At 45.2% G+C, this 17,848-nt stretch overlaps 1 protein-coding gene across 6 annotated transcripts in view; it reads left to right on the top strand.

Moving 5' to 3' along the window:
• The window catches only part of ITGA8 (integrin subunit alpha 8), a 226,065-nt gene that overhangs the window by 156,533 nt on the left and 51,684 nt on the right, over nt 1-17,848 (top strand). For all 6 annotated transcript variants that reach the window (XR_005217174.1, XR_005217173.1, XM_037837633.1 and 3 more), the window contains 3 exons: nt 438-517; nt 4,258-4,338; nt 13,754-13,859. Coding sequence is in view for 4 of the 6 variants with exons in the window: in XM_037837633.1 (XP_037693561.1) it covers nt 438-517; nt 4,258-4,338; nt 13,754-13,859 (267 nt within the window). In the remaining 2 variants the exon portion in view is untranslated. The remainder of the gene's footprint in view (nt 1-437; nt 518-4,257; nt 4,339-13,753; nt 13,860-17,848) is intronic.

Raw genomic sequence — 17,848 nt, 5'->3', positions numbered from 1 at the left:
AGAATAGTGAAGACAGATGCAGAGAATAAGGAGAGCACGCTGTGCTGCCTGCCCTTGCCTGGGGGTGAGAGGATCCTGGGCTTTGAAGCATGAGTAGGAGTTCTTCAAGTAGAAAAGCAGGAAAGTGCTGAGGGGCTTTCAGAGAAGAGGGAAAAGTATGTTTATCTTTGTGCAAAAGAAAGGTGGTGAGAGAAGGCATTACAGCCTAAATGGAGAGAGGGACTCAGAAATGTCTTGAGGCTCGAGTTGTCTGGGCTCCGGGATCTCGAATGCATGGCTTCCTTTCAGTGATTGACCACCCAAGTTAAAAGAGATGGGGGCAGGTACAGTGATCCAGGGGAGGGGTTTGCAGGATGATTTGCAAACCAGAGATTTTTATGCTATGTGTAAGGCCCCTGCCAGGTAATAATTTTGTGTCCATGTGATTTTTTCCTTAGTATTCTCTGGGCCTCCGATTCGCAGTTCCACGTCTTGAAAACACAAACGTGAGCATTAACTTCGATCTCCAAATCAGAAGGTTAGACCTTTCATCATTAAGGAACTTCACATGCGTAAATTATCTCCAGCACTCAAAATTAAGGAGATTAATAGAAAAAGTCCATCTTAAAAGCTCTTCTGAAATTAGAACCCAAACTTTCCAACCCATTCCTTCTTTGTTTTTCCCAATTATTGTTTCAATTTTTTCAATATTTTTTGTTTTGAAAAAGACATTGCATTATCTAGCCAAGTTATAAAGTAATAACATTTGTCTTGGACACCCCCCACACCCTTCACCTGCTTGTGCTCATTCTGACACACATTCTTTCTCCAATCCTATGAGCACCCTCACACAGCCCCATCCTCTCAGCTGGGTGTCAGCTAACCCATAAAACTAAACCTCTGCACAAAAGAAAAAAGAAAAAAGAAAAAAAAAAAAGTCCCCTACATTTTCAGGACTCCATGAGTAACCTCTGGTGGTTGAACTGTGAGCACGAAGGCAAGACGGGCCGAGCTGACACTGCAGTTGAGGGCAGGCACTCAGCAGCCGTGGGCAGGCCGTGTGGGAGGAACCTCCCTCTCCCAGGCTGCCCCGATCAGGGATTCTCCTGTGCTTGGGCGTTTCACCCTCTACCCTGGTTGCACTTCCTTCGCCGACAACAGTCCTTCATGAGTGAGCGGGCAGTGTGGCACGCAGACCAGGTCTTCAATTGCAGGTTCAAGCCATTAGCAACAGTGGTGTCAGCTTAGTGGCTCTGAACCCATATCACAAGGATCCACTATTGGAGTACTGTTGGCGAAATGCTCCTTTCAGATAAAAGTAAATGTGTGTGCTAAGATGCCCCATAAGATGTGTATAATTTTTGTGGGTTTCAGTTTTAAAAGTTTCGAAAACACATATGTGGACAGCACATGTGCCTTCTGTAGTTATTCATAATTTGTGGGAGAGTGTGGGCTTGCCCAGTGTACTGAGCCCTTGTTCCAACTATGAAAAGGACAGTGAAGTCACTGTCAACAATTTGTTTCTCAAATACTAGTGTCGATGTGACTGATTGCTAAAGAATTATCTTAACATCCTGCAAGATGAAATGTCATTAGAGTGCTGTAACTTTTAGAATGATTACATTGTGCAGTAGATTACTACTTAATAGCTACTCCGATTAGCCAATCTCAATTATTTGGGGTTTTTAAGAAACATATACGATCCTTAAGAGTGTAGATTGGGGTCTCTTAGGTAATTTAGGTAATTTAGAAAAACTTCCTCCCTAGAAATCTATCCTCCCTAGAAATCTATCCTAGAATTTGGGAAGGTATTTGAGAGGTGAGCATGTATCGGTGGGCTTTGCTGGCAGATTCCAAAGATATAAATAAATATTTAGATGAATAGTTTGCATTCAGTTTAAATGAGTTTAAAATAACAATAAATTAAACCAAATTCTCTGAAGTCTAAACCCTTAGGGTACGTATTGACCACCATCACCCATGTTTAATGCTCTTTTCAATGGAAATAACCCAAAAGGGAAATGGACCTTATCAGTGGGTAAAAATAAAACATTTGTGCCGCCACCCGCTTGTGGTAAGTGGACTCTGCGTGGCGCACAAGCCATTCCCGCACGTCCTTGTGATGATCCCTGAAGCCGCTTCCTTGGCAATGGTGGATTCAAGCACCACAGACAGCTTAGTGGGAACGTTAGGAAATAGGAAACAGTAGAGAAAAGAAAATAGCTTCCAAGTATTGCGTGAGAAACACGTCTGTGCTTGGCATGTGACACGGTGTCGTCACAAGAGGGAGTTCATCATCCCTTGCACAGGCACAGACGGTGTGAACGGCTCAGCATCCACGTCGGACGATGGCTGCTTTGAAGGCAGCCGTGGGATTGGTGAGGGGTTTCCCCAGGAAAGAGGCCAAGGGACCGTGAAGTGTGGATCAAGCCTGGTTCTCTCCTTAGGGTTTTCCACCCCACTGGCGAGCAGTCGTGTCTCTCATGATGAGCTGGTGTGGCAGAAGGGGGCTTTGTTAGCTGACAAGGAGGGTTAGATGCCTCCTGTCACACTCAGGTCAGCAGAGGACTTCAAAGTCGGACATCTATTTACATTTCTGGGGTGTTGTGAGTAATGAAATGCAATAGAAATATGCAATAACTTGAAACCTTTTTTTTTCCTTCAGAATTGTAATTTCCACTGCTGCAAAACAGTAGTGAACTAGAAACAGAACAAAGTCTGGTTAATCTGTGGGACAATTATATTTAAGTTTCCAAACTAAAGTTGCCCATAATGTATTTGGAACCAGAAAGTCTGCACAAGCAGAACTACATAATTACTTCTTGGTGGTTAGGGATTCAGAATCCTGCCTTTTAAAAAAACCCTTTCAGTGGACTGATCCTCCCCAGATGTGATGATAACGCAGTGGGCTGGTAACTGGGGTTCAGCCTCTGGTGAGCCGGGGCCCCCGGGCTCAGTCACAAGCTTCTCAGGGGTTCCCACTGATGGAAAGGAGCCTGGCGCTTGGCTGTTTATGTCTTCTCTGTGTGCTTGCAGTTTAAGTTGCCTTATCAGTAGACACAATCAGCCAGGACTTTTAAAAAGCACTCTTGGAACAATCCTGTCTCCTCCTTTGAAAGTGGAATTTTATCATATCCTTTTCAGCTCCCACGTTTGGGAGGCTTCAAAAGCTGGTCAGAACGTACCCCATGGCATCCTCACGTGGCTGAGCCTTTCCGCTGAATTGCTGAGAGACCAGATGGTCTGAAAAAGGGAGATTTCTCTTCCTAATGAGACCTGAATACAAACATGACCTGGTAGCCCAGCGGTGTGGCCACATCCAAGTTTACTAACAACTGCCCAATCCTTGGGACATTGGGGTGACTTTGATTAAAGCACAAAAGGGCAGTAAATACAGATGGAGGCTCATCCAAGGCTTGGCGAGTGCCTGAGCTTCTTGTGGGACAGGTTTTATTTTCCCTACAGTACTGGCTGCTTAACACATGCATTTTTAAAAAGTTAAACTTCTTATCTAATCACATTTACTTGAGAGAAAAAGCGGCAAACTTAAGAGGATGTTATCACTGCTCAGAGAGTATTTTAAACGCACACCTTCTATCTTAGCAGCTGTGTCGTCCCCGTTGTCTCGGAGCTGCATCCTCTCGCCGCTGGCCATGCTTCTCATTCACCCCACACCCCCTGGTCATCCAGGGCACATGCCACGAACGTGCACTCATTTAATATAAACTTAAGAAATAAGCCACTAAGAAGATAGATTTGCTGCCAAAACAATGTACGGTATGATGCATTCCAGAGCCAAACACAAATGTTTTTCCTATTATGTGCTGCCCTGGATTTTTCATACTGGTTCTCCTTGTTATTAGCTGGGAACTCAGGAGGTTACTCTGCTGTCCCTTCCCATTTAATGGGCAATGAACATAATGTACAGAGATGTTGGGGAATTTGTCCGAGGCAGAGGCTGGAAAGTTAACTCAGTTGAATGATTGTTTGGTTTAGCCATCAAAACAAAAAAAAAGTGTCAGGTTTTCTAGATATCTACTGTATTTTCAGATACATTGTGTCTTCATGGAAAGTTACTGTATGGCTTTTCATCACTAGGAATCTTGGCAGTCCCATTTACAAAGGGTTATGATTTTGTAGAATGAACATTCCATTGTTTTCGGAGTGAACAGGTCAGTAACGGGTGTGGCTTTTGTGACACAGAATGTTTTTGATGACCACAGATTGTGGTAAAATGTCTTTGAAAATACAGTTACATGATTTGCTGCTGTGTTTTAGTTCCAACAAGGACAACCCCAACAGCAATTTTGTGAGCCTCCGAATCAACATCACGGCAGAAGCTCGAGTAGAAATAAGAGGGTAAGTCATAAGCAAGCATTTCAGTAGGTTAATGGTAGTTTCTGTGGAAAGAGTTATGATAAAATGTTGGTAAAAACTGATGTATTAGAGATCACAGTTTGCTGTGATGATAACTTTCCATTCTTTTGCACCTGTCATTCGGCTGCCACTACACTAAGGATATCCAAACAAGAGATCACTTTATTTCCCAAACTGACAGTTGAATAACCAAACCATAAAAAACGGTTGATCAGAAGCCAGATACAATAGACAACCATGTGATTTCCTGAAAGTCTCACGTCCGCAACAATTGCTTCGTCATAGTGAAAATTCATCCTCACCATACAGTTACCTTGCGTTTGATTAAGTAGCACTCCTAATGGTGAGGGTTGATGGGGTCTAACTTTTACCTTGTTTTCTTCTTGTTCTATCCTTTGATGAGGCACCAATAAGACAAGTGCTAAAGTAAAAGCCTAGGAAGTGCTACCAACTAGAAAAGCTGAGCACGAGGCAGAAGGAATCTGAAACAGACTGCACGAGTGCGGATCTCATTGATTTTGTGATAAGTCTTGTTTCTTCAAAACAATCTAGGCCTTGGCTGAGAATGCCAGTTGATCTTTGGGGTTGTCTCTGGGACTCCAGAAGTCCGGGTTCCCTTCCTTTCCTAAGTCCCGACTGCCCCCCACGTCTCCATGGGGCACCCCTGGATTTCTGTGCTCAGAGCCAGCACCCCGTGCTGCTTCTGCCCCTGCCCCGAGGCTCTGACTCACGGTTAGAGGCCAGCAGGAATGCCTGGCATCCATGGGCACGTTCCGTGTGCTGCCGTGTGGTAGTACCTTGTAACGTGTACCGGCCCCTTGTGTTTTTGACGAGGAAGTCGTGGCCAGCAGTGGCAGGGCTTTGCCCAAGGTGTCCAGCGGGAGATTGGGCATCAGGACACAACGGCAGCAGCGTCGCCAGAGGCTGTGCCTGCAGGTGGTCACGTGCCACCTCCTGCTGTGTGAGCTGTGTCTGCATAAAGCCACACCAAGCATCCTTCCGTGATTATTTTTTCCTTCAGCCATATGTTTTTGAGATTCACCTGTGTTAATGCACATGGCTATAGCTCATTCATTTTAATTACAGCAAAGGAAAACATCATGAACCTCTACCACAACTTACTTATTCCTTCTGCTCTTGATGAACATTTGGGGGTCGTCTTTTTGTTGTTCACAGACTTGCTTGTACATGTTGAGAAAATGCTTACAAGTGGAATTTCAGGGTCAGTGTACTCACCATTTAACTAGACTAAGTAATACCAAACTACTTACCAGAAGTGGAGGAGAGTTTCCATTGCTCCACATTATCAACTGTCTCCCAGAATGGTCCAGTTTTCATCTTGAACCAGTCTGGTGGGTAGGAAATAGTACCTGACTGAAGGTTAATTTGCAGTTCCCTAATTCCTAAATGAGACTGAACAGCTTTTAAAACGTTTATTGACTCTATTCTTCTGCTTCCTGGAAATCCCTGCTATATTTCTGTAGATATTTCTGTGGAGGCTTGACGTCTTGTTATTAGTTCATAGGAATTCTTTCTATGTTCTAGAATCCTAGAGACATCCTTTATCAGTTACAGTTTAGATATTACAAATATCTTTTCACAATGTATACATTGTGGGTTCTTTTTAAAAGCCAGGTTCATTGAGGAATAATTTATAGAAAATAAAATTCTTCTTGGTGACAGTTTTGGCAGTTGTGACACCATCGGCACATTTAATAGAGAAAGTTCCACAACCCCAAACGGTTACTCCTGCACTCTTTGAGTCAGCCCTCCCCTGCCCCCAGCACCTGGCTACCTCTCATGTTTTCTGTCACTCTGACTCTGTCTTTTCTGGAAAGTCACATGAATGGGGTCGTACGGAAGGCAGTCTTGTGAGTGTGGCTTCTTCCAGTGAGTTTGGTGCATTTGAGAAGCGCCATGCTCGTGCACGTGTCGGTTGTACGTTCCTTTCTGTTACCGAGCAGTATCCGCAGTGCGGGTGTAACGTGAGTGCTATTCACCAGCCGACCCACCTCTGGGTTGTTTCCAGTTTGGGGCCATAAAGAGCAGGGTTTCTGTGAGCATTTGCATAAGGTCTCTGTGGGGACACAGGTTTTCACAAATGGAGTAACTGGACTGTATAGTCAGGGTCGGTTACTTCTGTAAGAAACTGCCAAACTGCTTTCTGAGCTGTGCCTCTTCCATTTTGCGTCCCCAGCAGCAATGTGAGGGAGTTCCGGCTGGCCTGCATCCTTGCCAACATGTGGTGTTTGTCTGTCTGTTTCTAGCCGTTCTAGTAGTTATATAGAAGTATCCATCGTGGTTTTATTTTTCTATTCATCATCGTTTATTTTTAAAAACAAATATTCCCCCTTCCCCATGCCCTCGTCTCCCCTTCCCTGATACCCTCAAATCTGCTTCTTATCTCTGTGAATTTGCTATTCCTGTCATCTCTTATAAGTGATATCATGCAATTTTTGTCCTTATTTGTCTTGCTTTTTTCACTGAGTACAATGTTTTCAAGGTCCTTCCACATTGCAGCCTCGTAACTTCACTCTTTTTTATGGCTGAATAATATTCCACTGTGTGTATGTACCACATTTGTTGATGGACACTTGGGTCTTTCCAGCTTTTGGCCATTGTGAATATTGCTGCTATAAACATTGGAGTACAAGTATCTGTTGAGATCCTGTTTTCACTCTATTTGAGTATATATAGAAGTGCTATTTCCAGGTCAAATGCTAATTCTATATTTACCTTTTTGAGGAACTTCCCTATTGCTTTCCACAGTGGCTGGACCATTTTATATCCCCACCTACAATGCATTAGAGTTTCAATTTCTGTATACTCTCTCTAGCATTTGTTATTTTCCTTTTTTAAAAAAATAATAGCTATTCTTATGGGTATGAAGTGATTATCTCATTGTGGTTTTAATTTGCATTTCCCTAATGGCTAATGATGTTGAGCATGTTTGCATGTATTTATTGACCATCTGTTTTTGTTTTGGATTTTTTGTTTTTTGGATTTTTTTTATATGATCTGAATATTAAACTCCTATCTGATAGATGGTATGAAACTATTGTTTCCCTTTCTGTAGGTGCCTTTTTCACTTTCTTGATAATGCCCTTTGAAGTGCAAATGTTTTCAATTTTGATGAAATCAAGTTTAGCCAATGTTTCTTCTGCTGCTCTTGCTTTTGGTGTGATATCTGATAATTCATTGTCAAATCCCAGGACATGAGTGTTTGCCCCTATTTTATCTTCTAAGAGTTTTATAGTTTTAGCTCTTATGTTTAGGTCCTCTATCCATTTTGAGTTGATTTTTGTCTATGGTGTGAGGTAGGGGCCGATTTCATTCTTCTGATGTAGGTATCCCATTTTCCCAAAACCATTTGATAAAGAGGCTATTCTTTCAATACTACATGCCCTTAGCACCCTTGTCAAAAATCAATTTTCCATAGTTGTGTGGGTCTATTCCTGGACTTTTAAGATGTTCCACTGATCTATTTGTCTATATTTGTTTTGATTACTGATACTTTGTAATACAATTTGAAATCAGGATGTGTGAGACCTCCAGCCTTGCTACTTTTGAAGATTGCATTGCCTATTTGGATCCCTTGCAGGTCCATATAAATTTGAGGACTGTTTTTTGCATTTCTGATAAAAAGGCTGTTGGAATTTTAATAGGAATTGCATTGGGTGTGTATATTTCTTTGGGTTAAATTGACATATTAACAATGTCAACTCTTCCAGTCTGTGAACACAGAATGCCTAGCCATTTATTTATGCCTTCTTAAATTTTTTCCAGCAGTGTTTTGTGGCCTTCAGTATACAACTCTTTTGCATCTGCAGTTAAATTTATTCCTAGATATTTTATTCTTTTAATGCTATTTAAATTGGATTGTTTTCTTAATTTCCTCTTTGAACTGTTCATTGCTAGTGTATTGGAACACAACTGTTTTTTGTGTTTTGATCTTGTACCCTGCCATTTTGCTGAATTCGTTTATTAGCTCTAGTCGTTTTCTTGTAGATTCCTTTGAGTTTTCTATATATGAAAATTTGTCATTTGCAAATAGAGATAGTTTTACCTCCTCCTTTCCAATGTGGATGTTTTTATTTCTTTTTCTCTTCTAATTTCTCTGACAAGAACTTCTAGTACAATGTAGAACGGCAGTGATGAAAGCAGGCATCCTTGTTTCGTTCCTGATCTCAGGGAAAGATTTATATCTTTCACCATTGAACATGATAACTGTCAGTTTTCATAAATGGGCTTTATTGCATTGAGAAAATTCCTTTCTATTCCTACTTTTCTGAATGTTTTTATCAAGAAAGAGTGCTGGATTTTGTTGACTCCCTTTTATGTACTCTATTTATGTAATGGATTATGTTGGTTTATTTTTACATGTTGAACTCCCCCTTGCATTCCTGAGATGAATCCCTCTTGGTCATTATTTCAGTTTGCTGAAGCTGCTGGGATGCACTAGACCAAAAAACGGGTTGGCTTTAAAATGGAATTTATTAACTTACAATTACCGTTTTTAGGCCATGAAAATGTCCGATTTACGACATCGACAGGATGATACCTGGACTCTGTGAAGAAGGGTTGCCGGCCTCCGGGACACCTCTGCCACACGGGAAGGCGTGTGGCTAGCGTCTGGTTTCTCTCTGAGTTTCTGTGGGTCCTCTCTTAGCTCCTCTGGGGCTTTCTCTCTCTGCTCTCTCCAGTCTTCTCTAAGTGTTTCTCTTTGAACTCTCTTGGCTTTTTCTGTGTCCTTTATCCTCTCATAAAGGACTCCTATAAAATTGAATCTGTTGTGAACCCCATAAAAAGCCATGTTCTTTAATGCAGTCTTGTGGGGAAGGCCCACTGTGATGGGAACTTTTGATTAGATTATTTCCATGGAGCTGTGACCCTGCCCATTCAAGGTGAGTCTTAATTCATTTCTTGGCACCGTCTATGAGAGGATAAAAGGAAGAGACATTTTGAAGACAGATTCAGAGACATGCTTGGAGAGAAAATGCCCAGAGCCGACACAGACTCAGATGTTTGGAGATGCTAAGAGATGAAGCCCAGAGTTTGCCCCAGAGAAGACTAGTGAGAACCCATAGATGCTTAGGGAGAAAGCACTGGAATCAGAAGCTGAAAGCAGTGCAACCCGGGAGCAAAGGACCAGCAGACGCCAGCCACGTGCCTTCCCGTGTGACAGAGGTGTTCCAGATGCCACTGACCTTTCCTCAGAAAAGGCATCATTTGACACTTTTATGGCCTTGGAACTGTAAATTTGTAACCTAATATATCTCCTTTATAAAAGCCAATCCATTTCTGGTATTTTGCTTAGTGGCAGCTTTGGCAAACCAGTACAGCAAGTCACATCTCAAGTGAAACAACCTAATCAAAAGTTCCCACCCACAACAGGTCTGCACCCATAGGAATGGACTAAAAGAACACGGCCTTTTCTGGGTACATACCAGCTTCAAACCAATCATGGTGTATAATCCTCTTAATATGCCATTGGGTTCAGTTTGCTAATATTTTGTTGGGGAATTTTGCATCTATATTCATAAAGGAAATTGGTCTGTAATTTTCTTTTCTTGTGATGTCCTTACCAGGCTTTGGTATCAGAGTAACGGTGGCCTCATAGAATGAATTAGGAAGTGTTCCACCCTCCTCTATTTTTTGGAAGCGTTTGAGAAGGATTTGGTATTAATTCTTTAAAAGTTTGGTATAGTTCACAGGTGAAGCCATCTGGGCCTGGAATTTTCTTTTGTGGAAGATTTTTGATTATTGTTTCAATCTCTGTACTTGTTATATATTTGTTGATATTTTCTATTTCTTCTTGAGTCAATTTGGGTAAACTGATATTTCTAGGGATTTTCCCATTTCTTCTGGATTATCTAGCTTGTTGGCATACAATTGTTCATAACATTCTCTTATGATACTTATTTCTGTAAGGTCAGTAGTGATAACACCGTTTTCAGTTCTGATTTTAGTTATTTCCTCTTTTGGGGTAAAGAGATCTATAATGTCAGTTAGTTCTAGTTGGTTTGTAGTACTGTTCAGGTCTTCTATTTCCTTTTTGATCTTCTGTTTAGATGTTCTACCAGTATTGAAAGCAGTACACTGAAATCTCCAATTATTATTGTAGGTCTATTTCCCTCTTCAAGTCTGTGGTTTAGAATCATTAAATGTTATTTAGTTGACCCTTTTATTGATATGTAATGCTCTTCTTTGTGCCAGTTTGATATATTATGTCCCCCCAAAAGCCATTATCTTTGATGCAATCTTGTGGGGCAGACATATTAGTGGGGACTAAGTTGGACCTTTGGATTAGGTTGTTTCCGTGGAGATGTGCCCCACCCAACTGTGGGTGATAACTCTGATTGGATAATTTCTGTGGAGTTGTTGCCGCACCCACTCAGGGTGAATCTGAATTAAATTACTGGAGCACTGTATAAGCTCAGACAGAAGGAGCAAGCTTGCTACAGCCAAGAGGGACACTTTGAAGAATGCACAGGAGCTGAGAGAGTAGCTGTAGATGAGAGACAGTTTGAAGATGGCCATTGGAAGCAGACTCTTGCTCCAGAGAAGCTAAGAGAGGACGAACACCCCAAGAGCAACTAAGAGTGACATTTTTGAGGCACTGCAGCCTAGAGAGTAATGTCCTGGGAGAAAGCCATTTTGAAACCAGAACTTGGAGCAGATGTCAGCCATGTGCCTTCCCAGCTAACAGAGGTTTTCCAGACACCACTGGCCATCCTCCAGTGAAGGTACCCTTTGTTGATAGACACTTTATTGCCTTAAGACTGTAACTTTATAACCAAATAAACCCCTGTGCCAGTTTGAATGTATTATGTCCCCCTAAACGCCGTTATCTTTGATGTAATCTTGTGTGGGCAGACCTATCAGTGTTAATTAGATTGTAATTCTTTGCGTGTTTTCATGGAGATGTGCCCCACCCAACTATGGGTGATGACTCTGATTGGATAATTTCCATGGAGGTCTTTCCCCGCCCATTCAGGGTGGTCTAAATTAAATCACTGGAGCCATATAAATGGGCTGAAAAACAGAAGGAACTCAGTGCAGCTGCAGCTGTGAGTGACATTTTGAAGAGGAGCTACAGCCAAGAGGGATACTTTAAAGAAAGCACAGGAGCTGCAGATGAGAGACAGTTTGAAGACAGCTGTTGAAAGCAGACTCTTGCTCTGGAGAAGCTGAGAGAGGACAAATATCCCAAGTGCAACTAAGAGTGACATTTTTGAGGAACTGCAGCCTAGAGAGGAACGTCCTGGGAGAATGCCGTTTTGAAACCAGAACTTTGGAGCAGACGCCAGCCACGTGCCTTCCCAGCTAATAGGTTTTCTGGACACCATTGGCCATTCTCCAGTGAAGGTACCCGATTGCTGATGTGTTACCTTGGACACTTTATGGCCTTAAGACTGTAACTATGTAACCAAATAAACCCCCTTTTATAAAAGCCAATCCGTCTCTGGTATTTTGCATTCCGGCAGCTTTAGCAAACTGGAACACTGGTGTAAGGTCAGAAGACACTGTTTCTGAAGAACACACAGCTAGAATCTGTGCTGAACCCCCAGAGACCCACCAGAGTAAACGACTCAAGAGAGGAAAGGAAGAAACCCAGCCAGTGGAAAAGTGCATCTTTACAGCCTGACGGATGCTGCGGTGAAGTTGCTGTGGAGGGGCTGAAGCCAGTCCAGAGTCTGTGCTGCGCCCTCAGGCGTCTGCCGGGCCGGGAAACACCAACACAGACGCAGGAGAAGCAGCAGCCAAGGACGGTGGGCTGGCTCTTTATGCCCAGCTGGATGCGAGTGAGAGGTGGACCTGCTGCTTCCCAGGGGGCCGAAACTGAGACCCCTTCTTTGCTGCCGCTCGGGGATCCCGCAGACCGAACCTGACCCTCAGCCCCAGCGTTGATAGAAGGAAGTTTCCTCTGCCAGCCCTGGCCCCAGCTGGCCCCTCTGTCACCTGCATGGAGGCAACCACGGCCGTTCCTGCAGCCTCTGCCGTGGAGTGAGGGGTGGGAGCTGCTCACCGGCTCCCGCTTTCACCCACAAACCCAAACCTCAGCAGCCTCTTGCTCCCTCTGGTTCCCACCGTTGTTCTCATGTCCGCTCTGGTTCCACGGTTACCATCGAATCCCAGTCTCTTTTTCCAGGTCTTTCATTATTCTAGATTTATAAAGCCTCCTACTCTGCCATTTTGGCCCCACTGTGGCTTTAATGCTCGTTTGCCTAATGACTAACGTGCCGGCCATCATTTAGGTGCTCGTTTGCTATCAGTGTCCCTTCTTCAGTGCATTGTCTAATATTTTGCTCATTTATTATTGGGTTCTTTTCTATTATTTAATTGTAAAAGTTCTTCACACATTCTGGATACAACATATTTATCAATATTATTTAATATTGTATTTTGCAAAGTCTATGGTTTGACTTTTATTTTAACAGTGTCATTGAAAAAGCAAACATTTTTAATTTTGATAAAGTCCAATTTAATATTTTTTATGATTTATGCTTATCTGAGGTCACAAAATTTTCTCTTTTTCTCCTAGAAGTTTTATAGTTTTAGTTTTTACATTTAGGTCTATGATTAATTTCATGTTAATATTTGTATCTAGTGTTCTGCATATGGATATTCACATGTTCCAGTGCCATTTTCTGAAAAGACTACCTTTTCCCTTCAACATCTTTGTCAGAAATCAGTTGTACATATGGGAGGGTCTCCTTCTGAACTTTCTATTCATTTCCATTCATCTACATGCATAATATGTCTTGAAATCTGGTAGTGGATCCTGAGGTCTCGCTAACCTCATGTATAAGTTCTAGTAAGGTTTTTCATGGTTGATTCTTGAGGATTTTCTATGAAATGATCATGTTGTCTGTAGATAAAGAGAATTTTATTTCTTCCTTTCCAATCTGTGTGCATTTTATTTGTTTCTTCCTTTACTGAATGGACTAGATTGTCAGTGCAAGGCATGGTGGACGTGCCTTTTTCCTACCTGAAGTTTTCCACCACTGGACATCTCACACACCACAGAACCCTAGATGCTTATCTATTTCTCGATATGGCTAAAGGCAAGAATTATGTATGCTGCACACACACTAAGGATCTTCACCTCAGCCCGGGGACGCTCTTTGCTCTGCCCCCCTCATTCCCAAGTGATGAGCCTATGAAATCTCTGGGCTAGAGACCAGTAATTGAGAAGAGCCGGGGTACACGTTCTAGAGCTTTCTCTATCACCGCAGTCACCTTCAGAATTTTTTTCCACGTAGGCAATATCTACTCAAATAAATTGAGAGCTGCTTTTTCCATTTTCCTTCTAGGGTTAGTGTCCTGTATGGTGGTGGAACCTTCTTTGCAAGTGAAAGTGCATCCACAATTAATACAATTCTCCACATTCCAGGGTGTCCCACCCCCCGCAGATCGTCCTTCCCATTCATAACTGGGAGCCGGAAGAGGTGCCTCTCCGAGAAGAGGGAGTTGGTCCTTCAGTGGAACACATCTATGAGGTAGTCATCGTCCATGTTGATGTTGTTTCCCGGTTTATTCTTATGTGCATTACTACCAAAATCTACTTAGCACTTGAAAGATGCAATCCCAGGTCCTAGCTTTACGTACTTCCTAGATTTGTGCTGTTACGTCACCATGTTGCAAGGGGCTGGTAGGTGCCCTTTTAGGCAGCCACACATGTGGTTGGTTGTTCCTCATTGGAGAAATCCATTCTATAGTGAGCAAACTTGGATAAAATGTTCTTTATTTGCCCTCTTTTAGAGCTAGGACAGTTTGAGCAGAAAAAAATGACTAGTTCCTTAGAACTTATTTCATTTTTTCCTACATTTCATAAAACCCACTCATCTCTTAAACTTACTGTCATCAACCAGAAGACATCAGAGAAGATGCTATGAATTATTCACCATTGTCTTGAAGCAGTGCACTCATAATATAAAAGATGAGATAAGAATAATTTTGCTCTTCAAATAACCTAAATTAGAAATGAATATTTATACTGAGATTTGAAATAGTTGATTGATTAGTATAATATTTTCCAGAAGCAAACCAGCACATGGAGAGGTCCTGGTGATTTTTTCCCACTTCAAGGGTTAAATTGGGAATAGAGAAGGGAGTAGTCCAAGCATCTGAAATATTTAAATTCTGTACATTTAGAAACCAGGAGGTACAGTGAAGAGTTGGTTTAGTGATTGTTAGCTTGTGTTTAGTAAACCGAGTGCAACCACTAGAGAGTGGTTACTCCCTTCCCCAGGGGCCTGGAATGGGACTCGGGTCAGCTGTTCTGAGCCGTCTTCTGTTTGAGGGTGCGTCTCGATTAAGGCCTCCTGTCCCTTCCCTGTGTAACTCATGCCCTGACCCTTCTAATAATCCTGGCCAAGCCTTTAGTCCTCAGGATACAGGGGACGTGAGAAGCATCCCGTAACGTCAACGGGCCTGTCATGGACCCAACCAGCGTTCAGAATCAGCCTTTCCCAGCGCTCTGCGTTTCCCACAGCTTTGCCTGCAGCTCTCGTGGTGGCCAAAGGACAGCAGAGCTCCCAAGGCCGCTCGGGACTGAGAGCTTCACTGGAAAAGTGCGGTCGCAGTTGATTCGTCTGGGGGGGGGGGGTGGCGGCCGGTCGCTAAATCCTAGGCTCTCAGGATTGCTCGGAGGGTACCGGCGGCGGGGGCTCTTTCCCGGAGGCGAGGGCGAGGCGGGGGACTTGGCCAGGTCCCCGGCGGAGGCGTGCAAAGTATGGAGGGCGGCGAGAAAGGAACAGGCGGGACACGTTTCTTTTTAGGGTGATGAAACCAAGAGAGTTTATTAGGGGAGAGTACAAGCTTATAACGGGCGGTCTAGAGGGCGGGGTAGCTGTAGAGGTTAAAGGCTTGGATTGGTTCTGAGAGGGCGCGGAGGTTGGTTGTTGGGTGTTGCACAATGATTGGTGCATGCACACTGGCAGTAGGGGACGTTGCATTGTAACGGAGGGGTTGAGTGATTAGACGAGGGAGGCGGTCTTACCCGGCAAGCTTCCTCCAACGGTTGGTTTTGGGTGAGGAATTGGGGCCTGCCTCCGGCCTCACCTTCTCAGGCCCGGGGGGCTGTGGAGGGCGCTGTCACCCGTACCCACTACCCTCCCCAGGGGTGGATCCGGTCCCCCGGCCCAGGCCCGCCAGGTTGAAGCACGTAATCAGTATCCCGCAATTCCCCCTTCTTTTCTAATTAAAGGAAGAAGCTTACCGGAGAGGTCCGCTAAGGGATGAGGGAAGGGGGAGGCCGGGGAGGGGAAAAGGGGTTGACGGTGGCTCAGCGAGGCTGGAGCTCGGCGTTGGTGTGGCGCCCGGGCGCTCGACAGGGGCCTTGCTGCTTGCGGGAAGGACGAGGGTGGGGGGTTTAAAGTTGGAGGTTCAGAGAAGCTGGAGCTCGAGGTTGGTGCGATGTTCAGGTGATCGAGAAGGGCCTCGCGGTCGGCGGGTTGACTGGTGGCGGTGAGGTCGCGGAGGGTTGGTTGTCATCTCGGAGTAGGGAGCGTCAGAGGTGGCGAGTCGCTGGTACTGGACTTGCACGAACGAGGAAAAAATAGCATCTGTTTGTTTCCTTACAAGCTGGACAATTCTTTCGAGCGCAGGTTTCTTCGACTCTGGAGACAAAGGTGGCGAAAGGCTTGCTCGGCTCCTGGAAGAGCTTGGTGAATTTATTAGGCCGACAGGCAGAGCAGTTGGCAAAAGCTCGCAAGGCGATTCCCCGAAGGATAGGCCAAAAGGTGGCAGGCGCATTAATATAGGCGGATGCATTTATAAACACTCCCGTGCCCAGGTAAGCCTCGGGGGGATGAGTGGCCCCAGTGGCTGCGTCTTGCTCGCTCTGCCTAGCTGCTTCTGCCTGGAAGTGGGCACGCCAATCAACAAACTGGCCGGGGTTAAGAATGGAACGGGCAAGTGAGGCCCAGTCTTGGGGGAGGCAAAAGTCCATGGCGAGATCCTGCAGTATTTGGGAAGCGTATGGGCTACCTAACCCGTCCTCCTTGACGGCCCTGCGAAGCTGCTTGATAGTATCTGAGTCAATGGGATACCAGTCATACGGTTTCTGTGGTGTGGGGGTAAGGTTAAGAGGAAAGCAGCGAAAAGCACGAGAGAAAGGAGGACGCGCTTGCAGAGGGCTTGGCGCGGGAGTGGGGGTAGGGGGAGCGTTGCCCCAAGGGTTGCCTTGAGGTGTAGAAGGCAGCCAGGGGTTGTTAGTCGGTGGGGTGGGAGGAGCGGCGGCAGCTGCCGGTAGCGGCTCCGAGGGGGAGCTCGCCGAAGGGAGAGGCGGGAGTGGGAGGCCCCAAGCGTCGCAAGATGGCGGCGCGGTGGGAGTGGCTAAGGCATAAGATGGCGGACCAGCCCCGCCCTGTGAAAGGGAGGGGCCTAAGGCATAAGATGGCGGACTAGCTCCGCCCTGTGAAAGGGAGGGGCCTAAGGCATAAGATGGCGGACTAGCTCCGCCCTGTGAAAGGGCGGGGTAAAGCACATGCGGTTTCCGGCCCAGCTTAGGGCTGACGTCATCACTAGAGCACTTCCTCCCCTCAATGGAAGAAGGAGGAGGAAGTTCGCCATTTAGGAGAGGCTTAGTATTGCTTTGTTTTCGGGGGGCGACTTCGAGCGCGTTGTTAATTTGCTCGACTAAGGATTCTGTGTCCGAATCGTGGTCTACATTAGTATCGCTATCTGAATCTGTTGACTGGGTTGATAGGGCCTCCTTGGATTTAATGGGGCCTCGATCAGGGGGGAGGGAGCCTTGAAGGCAGGAGCGGACGGTTATTAAGGTGGGGCGCAAGCCGGGAGGGAAGCGCTTGCTCTCATGTTCCATGGTGTTGGTGACCCGATCAACAAGGCGATCATAAGTGACAGGGTCCCAAAGGTGGCAAGTGGTGAGCCATGGGTTAAAGGGCAGCAGGAGGTCCCAGTATACTTGCAGCTGCCGGACAGACACCTTACAGCGATGTGTGTCTAGGAGACCGGCCAGAGCGCGAACTTGGGGTGCTTGGCGTGCAGATAGATGATTACCCATAGCGGAGGGAGAAAAGAAAAAAAAGAGGGGGGTTGATTATTGAGTAAAGAAAATGAGGTAAACCGTGGTCGCGAGGCCGAAGGAGACGGCGAGAATAGAAGGCAGGAGCCTCTAGTAGCGAGAGCAGTTTGGGGGGGCGGTCGCAAAGAGGCACACCGCGCCAAACAAAGAAACAAAGACACAAAGGACCACAGCAAAGTAATGGAGGGGAAGAGGGAGAGCCACTGGAGGAAGAGTGTTAGGAGGAATGGGGGGACATAGGAAGAGAAGACGAAAGGTAGTCGGGGGCAAAAGCTAGGTTAATGCGGGAAAGGAAGAGCGGCCCGGGTGCGGAGCGGCGTGGGAGAGGCGGCTCCAGATGTGGAGCGGCGAGGGAGAGGCGGCCCTTACTTTGCAGGCGAGGAGAAGGGGAGCTGGAGAGGCGTCCGGGCGAGCAGGTGGCTTCACTGGACCGCTGCG

The sequence above is a fragment of the Choloepus didactylus genome, chromosome 5, assembly GCF_015220235.1.
Source record: "Choloepus didactylus isolate mChoDid1 chromosome 5, mChoDid1.pri, whole genome shotgun sequence".
Taxonomy (NCBI): Eukaryota; Metazoa; Chordata; class Mammalia; order Pilosa; family Megalonychidae; genus Choloepus; species Choloepus didactylus.
Note: the sequence above shows the minus strand (reverse complement) of the source record. Positions and strands in the feature narration are given on the sequence as shown.